The 10,813-nt window shown below is 50.8% G+C and overlaps 1 protein-coding gene across 4 annotated transcripts in view; it reads left to right on the forward strand.

Annotated features, from left to right (window-relative positions):
* The first annotated feature begins 6,951 nt into the window (after positions 1 to 6,951).
* Positions 6,952 to 10,813, forward strand: part of ERCC1 (ERCC excision repair 1, endonuclease non-catalytic subunit) — a 25,051-nt gene continuing 21,189 nt past the window's right edge. Inside the window, exons 1-3 of one of the 4 annotated variants that reach the window (XR_003309983.2) lie at positions 6,962 to 7,568; positions 7,977 to 8,088; positions 9,969 to 10,184. Coding sequence is in view for 3 of the 4 variants with exons in the window: in XM_026457317.2 (XP_026313102.1) it covers positions 7,345 to 7,568; positions 7,977 to 8,088; positions 9,969 to 10,184 (552 nt within the window). In the remaining variant the exon portion in view is untranslated. Of the gene's footprint in view, positions 7,609 to 7,976; positions 8,089 to 9,968; positions 10,185 to 10,813 lie in introns of all 4 variants that reach the window. The other 3 variants (XM_026457317.2, XM_026457319.2, XM_026457318.2) reach the window with 3 other exon arrangements.

Raw genomic sequence — 10,813 nt, forward strand, 5'->3', positions numbered from 1 at the left:
AATAATAATAATAATAATAATAATAATAATAATAATAATAATAATAAATTTATTTTGTGTTGGCCGGCTGCGGTGACTCACACCTGTCATCCCAGCACTTTGGGAGGCCGAGGCCGGTGGATCATGAGGTCAGGAGATCGAGACCAGCCTGGCTAACACGGTGAAACCCCGTCACTACTAAACATATGAAAAATTCACCCAGCATGGTGGCACATGCCTGTAGTCTCAGCTACTCGGGAGGATGAGGCAGGAGAATTGCTTGAACCCAGGAGGCAGAGGTTGCAGCGAGCCGAGATTGCGCCATTGCACTCCAGCCTGAGCGACAGAGCGAGATTCCGTCTCAAAACAAATAAAATAGGCTGGTCGCGTGGCTCATGCCTGTAATCCCAGAACTTTGGGAGGCCGAGGCGGGTGGATCATGAGTTCAGGAGATTGAGACCATCTTGGCTAACACGGTGAAACCCCATCTCTACTAAAAATACAAAAAATTAGCCAGGCGTGGTGGCGGGCGCCTGTAGTCCCAGCTACTCAAGAGGCTGAGACAGGAGAATCACTTGAACCCGGGAGGCGGAGGTTGCAGTGAGCCGAGATCGCGCCACTGCACTCCAGCCTGGGTGACAGAGCGAGACTCCGTCTCAAAATAAATAAAAAAATAAAATAAAATAAAAATACAAAATTAATTGTATGTTAATGTAAGTTATATCTTTTAAATGAAAATAACCATGTTTTCCAATATATATATTACTGTAATTAATATATATATATATATATATATATTTTTTTTTTTACCAAGTGCAGCTCATTTAAACATTTTTTGTAGAGATTGGGGTCTTCCTATGTTGCCCAGGCTGGTCTTTTTATTTTTTTTTTGAGATGGAGTTTCACTCTTGTTGCTCAGGCTGGAGTGCAATGGCACAATCTTGGCTCACTGCAGCCTCCACCTCCTGGATTCAAATGATTCTTCTGCCTCAGCCTCCCAAGTAGCTGGGATTACAGGTATGTGCCACCACACCCAGCTAATTTTTGTACTTTTAGTAGAGATGGGGTTTCTCCATGTTGGTCAGGCTGGTCTTGAACTCCCGACCTCAGGTGATCCACCGCCTTAATCTCCCAAAGTGCTGGGATTACAGGCGTAAGCCACTGCGCCCAGCCCTCCAGGCTGGTCTTGAACTCCTGGGCTCAAGCCATCCTCCCACCTTGACCTCCCAAAGTCCTGGAATTACAGGCACGTACCACCGTGCCCAGCCTGAAACAAAAATTTAGTGAGAAGAAGGGCATCATTTTAATTTTTGCAAATCACTTTCACATCAGGCTTAACAGAAGACAGCTGGGTCCTCACGTGCGTGTCTGCGTTTGGTCTGTTGCAATATCGTGGAAACTGCACTGGCCAATATGGTGAAACCCCATCTCTACTAAAAATACAAAAAAATTAGCCAGGCATGGTGGTGCATGACTGTAGTCTCAGCTACTTGGGAGGCTGAGGCGGGAGAATTGCTTGAACACGGGAGGTGGAGGTTGCAGTAAGCCGAGATCGTGCCACTGTACTCCAGCCTGGAGAAGGCTGAGACCCTGCCCCTGCAACTATGTATTATTATTATGGTGTATCATATATAATGTCAATATTATTATGATAATATTTTTTTTGAGACGGGGTCTTGCTTTGTTGCCCAGGCTGGAGTGCAGTGGCCCCATCTCAGTTTACTGCAAACTTGCTCTCCGAATTCTCCCACCTCAGCCTCCCAAGTAGCTGGAATCATAGGCACACACCACCACGCCCGGCTAATTTTTTGTATTTTTAGTAGAGATGGGGTTTTGCCATGTTTGCCAGGCTGGTCTCAAACTCCTGACCTCACGTGAACCACCTGCCTTAGCCTCCCAAAGTGCTGGAATTACAGGCGTGAGCCACCGCGCCCCACTTATGATAATATTTTTGAACTTGTACACCCCCTGAAGGGGTGCTGGGGAACCCCCTAAGGTTCTTTGGGCTGCAGGCTGAGATTCACTCCCTAGCTTTTGGTTCCACAGGACCCAGATGTGTGTATCCTGGAAACTGAACACCTTTGGAACCAAGGTGACCTAGGTTTAAGAGCAGGCTGAGTGCAAGCAGTGAGCTCTGGTACTTTTAGCCCCCTTGAGCCTGGCGTCTTCATCTCTAACATAGGAATGGCGGTGATAAGATTAATAAAAGCACATCCCTGTAGGGCTGCAACGAAGCCCACAGGAGATAAGGCTCAGAATCATGTCTGCCGGTCACAAAGCATGCAATCAACATTTGCTGTTATAACTTGGGAAATGTCATTTTATTTTATCACCGGCACCTTTTATTCATGCAGTTAATTTATCCCAAGGCCTGTCCTGTGCTGGGCAGTGCTGGGGACAAGGTGATGACTGAGATAGCCTTGACCCTGCCCTTATGGGGCTCCCAGTTCAGTGGGTCACCGAGTTTTTATTTGAGGAATTGCTCTGGCTGGACGCGGTGGCTCATGCCTGTAAAATCCCACCACTTTGGGAGGCTTTGAAGGGTGGATCACCTGAGGTCAGGAGTTCGAAACCAGCTTGGCCAACATGGTGAAACACCATCGCTACTAAAAATAAAAAATTAGCTGGGTGTGGTGGCATGCGCCTGTAGTCTCAGTTACTCAGGAGGCTGAGGCAGGAGAATCACTTGAACCCGGGAGGCAGAGGTTGCAGTGAGTCAAGATCATGCCACTGCACTACAGCCTGGGTGACAGAGCGAGACTCTGTCTTAATAATAATAATAATAATAATAATAATAATAATAATAATAATAAATAAAATAAAGGAATTGCCCTGGGCACCAGGTCCTGTAGGTACATGTGTTCTCAAGACTGAGAAGGCAAGGAAGAACATTCTAGGGAATGGGAACAGTGTGCAATAAATTGTGGCAAGTGGAGAACGGCACGTGCTCTGGAATGGCAACTACCCAGGGTCACTGAGTCCATTCCTTTGCCTCCAAAACATCACAGTTCTGTTGCTGGTGAGAGACAAGTGTGTGTATCTGGATTACCTCTCCTCTTTCCCCCTTTCTCTTTTTGTATAAATAGGTCCTTGATTCTGTTTTTATTTTTCTTTCCTTCTTTCTTTCTTTTTTTGAGACAGAGTTGCGCTCTTTTTGCCCTGACTGGAGTGTAGTGGTGCGATCTTGACTCACTGCAACATGTCTCCCGGGTTCAAGCGATCTCCTGCTTCAGCCTCCAGAGTAGCTGGGATTATAGGCATGCGCCACCAGGCCTGGCTAATTTTGTATTTTTACTAGAGATGAGATTTCATCATGTTGGCCAGGCTGGTCTCAAACTCCTGACCTCGGGTGATCTGCCCTCCTCAGCTTCCCAAAGTGCTGGGATTACAGGCGGAAGCCACCGTGCCCCGCCCTGTTCTGGTTGTGTGTGTGTGTGTGTGTGTGTGTGTGTGTGTGTGTGTGTGTGGAAGTCCCACTTCTGATCCAACCTCAGTTTCTCATGCTGCAGATCTTTCCTTTGCTGTACATCCATCCACAGCCTCTCCAGTGGAGACTTGGGATGTCCCAGCAAAAAAGATGCCCGGGAGGACTCGGAGTAGGGGCTAGGCGCCTCCACTGTCCCCCATCCGGGGGCCTTCACTTGGGGCCGGGTGAGTCAGCCCCCGGCGGCTCCCGCGTCATCCCGGCCGCTCCGCTCCACGCTATTTCGGGCTCCGGGCGCTATAAATAGAGGCTCGCCGAGCCGAGCCGCCCCCCTCCATTCGGGCCCCCCTGCGTCCCCGGCCCTGCCGCGATCACCGGGCCGCGCGTCACCGCGGCTAAGTTTAGAGGCGGGCGGGGACGGCAGTCTGGTCACTGCGCCCCCCGGCGGTGCCTGCTTTCAGAGCCTTCGGCCGGGCTGCTCTCCGCGGCCCCCATTCAGGTCCCCTCGGGCGGAATTGGAGGTGAGGGTCCGGTCCTCAAAGTCTCCGTCCCCACCCCAGCCGTTCTGGGGCGCACAAAGGGCTCAAAGTTGAGAGGAGGGGAAGGTTTGGGACGGGAGCAGGGGCCGGAGCTGGGGAGTGGCCCAAACTGGACTTGCGGCTGAATTCTGGAACTTGGGGCGTTTGGAATAAAGAGGCGGAATCGGAGCGTGGATACGGCTGGTGGATTCGAACGCTCAACTCTGGGAGCCGGGGAGATTCGAATCCGGGATTCCAAAGTTTAGTTTTGAACAGCTTAGGCCGGGAGCAGCGGCTCACTCCAGTAATCCCGACACTTTGGGGGGGCGAGAAGGGAGGATCGCTTGAGCCCAGGAGTTCGAGACCAGCCTGGGCTATAGTGAGACTCCCCCTCACCCCCCACCCCGCCTCTACAAAAAAATACAAACGTTGGCTAGGCGTGGTGGCGCGCGCCTGTGGTCCAGCTACAAGGGGAGGTGATGTGGGAGCCCGGGAGGTTGAGGCTGCAGTGAGGTGTGATCGCACCAGGGCACTCCAGGCTGCGTGACACAGAGAGACTCCCTCTCAAAAAAATAAAAAATAAAAAAATAAAAAAAAAGAAGAAGAAGAAGGAAAAAAAAAAAAAAAAGAAACTGAGGGTAGAAATCCAATACCCAACTTGGAAATAACGTAGAACCCAGGGCAACTTTTTCCCCTCGCTCTTAACTAATGTTAACAGATGTTTAGAATTCCACTGATAGCACTTCTACTTCCAGGAATTCCTTTGCCACACTTCTACTTCAAGGACATGGGTCGGGAGCGGGGACGGGACCTCCTTCTAGGGGGTCTTGCCCCCGCTGGGTTCTGGCGGAGCGGAGCGGCCCCGGCTCCCCAACACTTCCAATTCTCTTGTGGTGCACCATCGCCCCCTGGCAGAAAACGCAGGAGTTGCAGGGTTAAGTCTGGCAATTCCATTCCCCAAGAGGATAACTGAGTCACAAGCCCTTCTACTTGGGATGACCTACTTCTAGAATTGCTGTATGGTCTTGGATACAGAGGTATATTTCTTTTTTCTTTTTTCGTTTTTTGAGACGGAGTCTTGCTCCGTCGCCCAGGCTGGAGTGCAGTGTCTCGATCTCAGCTCACTACAACCTCTGCCTCCCAGGTTCAAGCGATTCTCCTGCCTCAGCCTCCCAAGAAGCTGGGATTACAGGCATGCGCCACCATGCCCAGCCAATCTTGTATTTTTAGCAGAGACGGGCTTTTGCCATGTTGGCGAGGCTGGTTTCGAACCCCTGACCATAGGTGATCCGCCCGCCTCGGCCTCCCAAAGTGCTAGGATGACAGGCGCAAGTCACTGTGCCCGGCCTTTTTCCTTTCTTTTCTTTTTTTCTTTTTTTGTTCTCACTCTTTACAGGCCCAGGAAAAAAAAAAAATAAGTAAAATGGGAAAATGTAGACACAGAGACAAACACCCATAGATGAAAGACTGATGTGAAGAAAGAAACAGAGGGATGGTCATGTACATGCAGGCAAGTTCAGGTAAAAAGATCAACGAACATAACAGAAATGTCAGAAATAGACTTGTGTGTGTATGGGAATTTGGTATGTGATGAAGGTAGAATTTCAGAACAGTGGAGAAAAGATCTACGTTTGGTCAACTTGAGACAATTGGTTTTATCACTCATAAACAACAACCTCGGTGCACTTTCAAAAATAAATCTTGGCCAGGCGTGGTGGCTCATGCTTATAATCCCAGCACTTTGGGAGGCAGAGGCGGGTGGATCACCTGAGGTCAGGAGTTCGACACCAGCCGGGCCAACATGGTGAAACTCCGTCTCTACTAAAAATACAAAAGTTAGCTGGGCGGGCGCCTGTAATCCCAGCTACTTGGGAGGCTGAGGCAGGAGAAACGCTTGAATCTGGGAAGCAGAGGTTGCAGTGAGCCTGTAGATTGCACCATTGCACTCCAGCCTGGGCAACAAGAGCAAAACTCCATCTCAAAAAATAATAAATAAATAAATAAATAAATAAATAAATAAATAAATAAATAAATAATAAATCTTACATAGATTAAAGCCAGATGACCTGCTCATTCTAGGTCATCACTGTTTGGGAGGGTGTCTGTGTCCCTCACTGAAGCATAAGCTCTGGGAGGATAACGCAACACGGAGCTTTTATCTTTTACACAGATAAAGGAAATGATAGAATGTATCATTATGGCCGTGCGCTGTGGCTCACGCCTGTAATCCCAGCACTTTGGGAGGCTGAGGCAGGTGGACCAACTGAGGTCAGGAGTTCCACACCAGCCTGGCCAAAATGGTGAAACTCGGTCTCTACTAAAAATAAAAATAAAAAAAAAAAAAAAAAAAAAAAAAAAAAAAATTAGCCGGGCATGGTGGCGCATGCCTGTAATCCCAGCTACTAAGGAGGCAGGAGAATCGCTTGAATCCGGGAGGTGGAGGTTGCAGTGAACTGAGATCGCGCCATTGCACTCCAGCCTGGGTAGTAAGAGCGAAACTTGGGTCTCAAAAAAAAAAAAAAAAAGAATTTATCATTATGACCCCGGGTTATGGCAGGGCTCTTAACACACCAAAAGCAAAAGTCAGAACGGAACAGATTGATAAATAGTTGTACATAAACACAAATAACTTCTGTGCCAAAAATAACTAAAGTTAAAACCCAAAGTAGAAACTAGGAGGAAATGTTTGTAATATAGGTAACTAAGGATTAGAATCAGAATCCATAAAGTACCCCTAGAAATTAATAGTAATAAAAAAGCCATACAACCCATTTAAAAAATGGACAAGGAATATGAGCAAGCAATTCACAGAAGACAAAATTTATAAGACTAATACATTCACAAAAACCGTTCCATTTCCTTAGTAATCAGAGAGCTGCAAGTTAGAACAGTGTGATACTATCCTTTCAGGAAGTGACTAATACTAACTCATCAGCCAGGCCCCTGCTCAGATGTCCCTTCCTCCAGGAAGCCCTTCCGGACTCGGCGGCTGAGTCAGGCGCTCCCTCTGACCCCCACCCCACGGCTCTCCCGGGATCTCCCATCCCAGACCTGCCCATTCTAAGTCATCACTGTTTGGGAACGTGTCTGTGTCCCTTACTGAATGAACCATAAGCTCCGGGAGGACAACACGGGGCTGTCGTTGGTCACTGCTGTTTCACCAGCACGGACTCGCACAGGACCGGGAACAGAGGAAGCGCGTGGGGGGAATAGATGTGGAATAAATGAATGAATGGGGAAACTGAGGCCAAGTCAATGTCTGAGTTGGGATTCAAACAAGCCTCTCCGTACTAAGAGGAGGGACCAAGTTGGATCTCCTGCGATCTCTTCTCCACAGAGCCCTGCCAGGATTCCCGGCACACAGAAGCGCTCAGTATGGGCTTTGGAACTGAACAATTTGGGAGCCAGATCCTCTGAGGCCACATGTCTCTCCTCCCACGAACTCCGCGGTCCTCCAGGACCATAGAGAGTTGCATAGAGATCGCCCTGTTCTATGCTCTACTCTCCTGGGGAGCGGGGCCAGAGAGGCCGGAAGTGCGGCGAGCCTTGGGCCGCGCTGGCCGTGCTGGCGGTGGACTGCCTCAGTCCCTCTCCAGTCTTTCCCTTGAGGCTCCAAGACCAGCAACTGAGCTCGCAGCTCTGAAACCGTGAGGCCGGGACCAGAGGGGCGGGAGGCGGAGACTGCAGGTGGAGATTGGCAACCGCGGAAGCCAATCATTGCCGAGTCTGAGAGCTGGACAAGGCCAGGCGTGGGGAGGGCGTCCAGATGTAGCCCCAGGGGCTGGGCGAACGGAAGTCGGGGGACGGTGGGGGCGGAGCCAATAGAATCCAGTGGGGGCGAGAGGCGGAGCGATGGGACTTGTAAGGGGCGGGGCGAGCAGAAGGTGGAGGTCAAAGGGGCGGGGCGTTATAGAGCCTCGGGCCCTGGGTGTTTGGGACCTGACCCTATAGGGCTCTGGGAGTTTTGTGGGGGACAGCTATGAGTAGGGGTTCCTGCTGGGGGATGAGAACGTAGACGCCGATGGCTCACTCGCTCCTGGCACCTTCCCTTTCAGGTTCCAGATGGACCCTGGGAAGGACAAAGAGGGGGTGCTCCAGCCCTCAGGGCCTCCAGCAAGGAAGAAATTTGTGATACCCCTCGACGAGGATGAGATTCCTCCTGGAGTGGTAGGACAAGGAGATGCGGGGCCCCTGGGAGGCTGGGGGTGTTAGGAGGAGGAAGAGAATAGGATGGGGCCTGTGGGACCAGGGTGTGGGTTAGTGGATTTGGGGGCCACGGACAACTTGGGGAAACAGTCCTTGGTCCTCCACAGGTCCCAGTTTCCCCATCTGTGAAATAGATGATTGGTTCTAAGGGCTGAGGCAGAGGCCAGACACTGGCATTCAAGCAGGTAACCCCTGATGTGTTTTATGAGGCCAGCACCCTGATTTTTCAAGACATGAATTTATTGCTCATGTTTAAGAATTGCCAGGTTTTGCAATCTTAAAATCTATACTTTAGACATATTTTGGTAAATGGAAGGACCTGGCAATATTGAAATCTCCTTCCCAAGGGAAAACAATCGATTGGTGATTAGCATTGGCTATGAAGAAAAGGAGAGTGAGCTAAGGATATAGGGTGTGATGGGGAAGAGGACCTTCCTACTTTATTTTATTTATTCATTATTTTGAGACAGAGTCTGGCTCTGTCACCCAGGCTGGAGTGCACTGGCACCATCTCGGCTCACTGCAGCCTCCGCCTCCCAGATTCAAGCGATTCTCCTGCCTCAGCCTCCCAAGTAACTGGGATTACAGGAGCGTGCCACCACATCCGGCTAATTTTTGTATTTTTAATAGAGACAGAATTTCACCATGTTGGTCAGGCCGGTCTTGAACCTCAAGTGATCCGTCCATCTCGGCCTCCCAAATGCTGGGATTACAGGCATGAACCACCATGCCTGGCCCCTTCCTACTTTAGATAGGAAGTTCAAGGGAGGGCCTCTCTGAGGAGGTGACATCTTGGTAGAGACGTGAAAGAGGTGAGGGCATGAGCCACAGAGACATCTGGGGTAGAGGGAACAGCCAGTGCCAAAGCCCTGAGGTCAGAGAGAGCCTGCCACATTCAAGGGCAGGACGAAGTCCAGTGGGGCTGTAGTAGAGAAAGCAAGGGAGAAGTGGTAGAAGGCGTAGTCTCTAAGGCAGGGATCAGGGACAGATCTACAGCCTTGTGGGTAATGGTGACAGCTTTGACTTTCACTCTGAGGCAGGAGCCACCCACTAGCTCTGAGCAGAGGAAGGACATAAAGATTTAGTGTAGGGGACAGACTTCCAGGGGGTGAGTGTGTGGGCAAGGAGCTGGTGAGGAAGGGACTTCAGTGGTCCAAGGGTGAAACGCTGTTGGCTGGGACCAGAGTGGAGGCTGAGGAGTGGGGCAGAAGTGGCTGGATTCAGATTTTGAGCTCTCAGCCTTCTAGAAGGGACACTAGAGGAAGGAGGATGGGCAGCCCTAAAGAGGGGAGAGGGGTCAAGTGCTGTGGCTCACACCTGTAATCCCAACACTTTGGGAGGCTGAGGCAGGCGGATCACCTGAGGTTAGGAGTTCGAGATCAGCCTGGACAACATGTTGAAATCCCGTCTCCACTAAAAATACAAAAATTAGCCAGCATGGTGGTACGCGCCTGTAGTCCCAGCTATTCGGGAGGCTGAGACAGGAGAATCGCTTGAACCTGGGAGGTGGAGGTTGCAGTGAGCTGAGATCATGCCACTGCACTCCAGCCTGGGTGACAGAGCAAGACTCCATTTCAAAAAAAAAAGAAAATTAGCTGGGCATGGTGGTGGGCACCTGTAATCCCAGCTACTCGGGAAGCTGAGGCAGGATAATTGCTTGAACCCAGGAGGTGGAGGTTGCAGTGAGCCAAGATTGTGCCACTGCACTCCAGCCTGGGTGACAGAATGTGACTCTGTCTCAAAAAAAAGAAAAAAAAAGAAAGGGGAGAGGAACTCACAGGGCCGCAGATGTCCCCTACTCACCCCAACCCGTCCCCTGCAAACTCCCTTTCTCCCCACAGGCCAAGCCCTTATTCAAATCCACACAGAGCCTTACCACTGTGGACACCTCGGCCCAGGCGGCCCCTCAGACCTACGCTGAATATGCCATCTCACAGCCTCCGGGAGGGGCTGGGGCCACGTGCCCCACAGGGTCAGAGCCCCTGGCAGGAGAGACCCCCAACCAGGCCCTGAAACCCGGGGCAAAATCCAACAGCATCATTGTGAGCCCTCGGCAGGTGAGGAGGGAGACGGAGAAGAGGAGCCTTGAGGTTTTCAGTGGGAAACGCTGTTCTAGGGATGACTCCAGTGGAAGGAAGTCTGAGTTCCAGCCACATTGTTCTCACCATTCATTTATTCATTCATTCAACAGTGGTGTGTGGGTTGAGAGTGCCCCAGCTCTTGCTGGGGCTGTGGCTATGTTGGTGCAGCTCTGTTTCCTGACCCCAGGTTTGTTAATTTACTTAAAATGTACTGAATGAGGCCAGGTGCGGTGGCTCACGCCTGTAATCCCAGCACTTTGGGAGGCTGAGGCAGGCGGATCACCTGAGGTCAGGAGTTCGAGACCAGCCTGGCCAACATGGTGAAACCTCATCTCTACTAAAAATACAAAAATTAGCCGGGCGTAGGGGCAGGAGGGGTTCAGGACCACATGACTCGCAGACTGGGACTGGCGGAGAGGGTTGAGCTGGAGACAGACCCGGGGACCCTTTAGGAAAGGCCTGGTGCCAGTAGAAGTGGAGGGGAGGAACCTGGATCAGAGGACCAGGGACTGTCCAGGGTTGGGAGGAGGAGCAAGAAGCTGGAAAAGACCCAGGCACAGGTGGGAGGAGGGAGGAGGTGTGGGAAGAGGTGGGAGGAGGGAGGA

Source organism: Piliocolobus tephrosceles, chromosome 21 (genome assembly GCF_002776525.5).
Source record: "Piliocolobus tephrosceles isolate RC106 chromosome 21, ASM277652v3, whole genome shotgun sequence".
In the NCBI taxonomy this organism is placed as follows: domain Eukaryota; kingdom Metazoa; phylum Chordata; class Mammalia; order Primates; family Cercopithecidae; genus Piliocolobus; species Piliocolobus tephrosceles.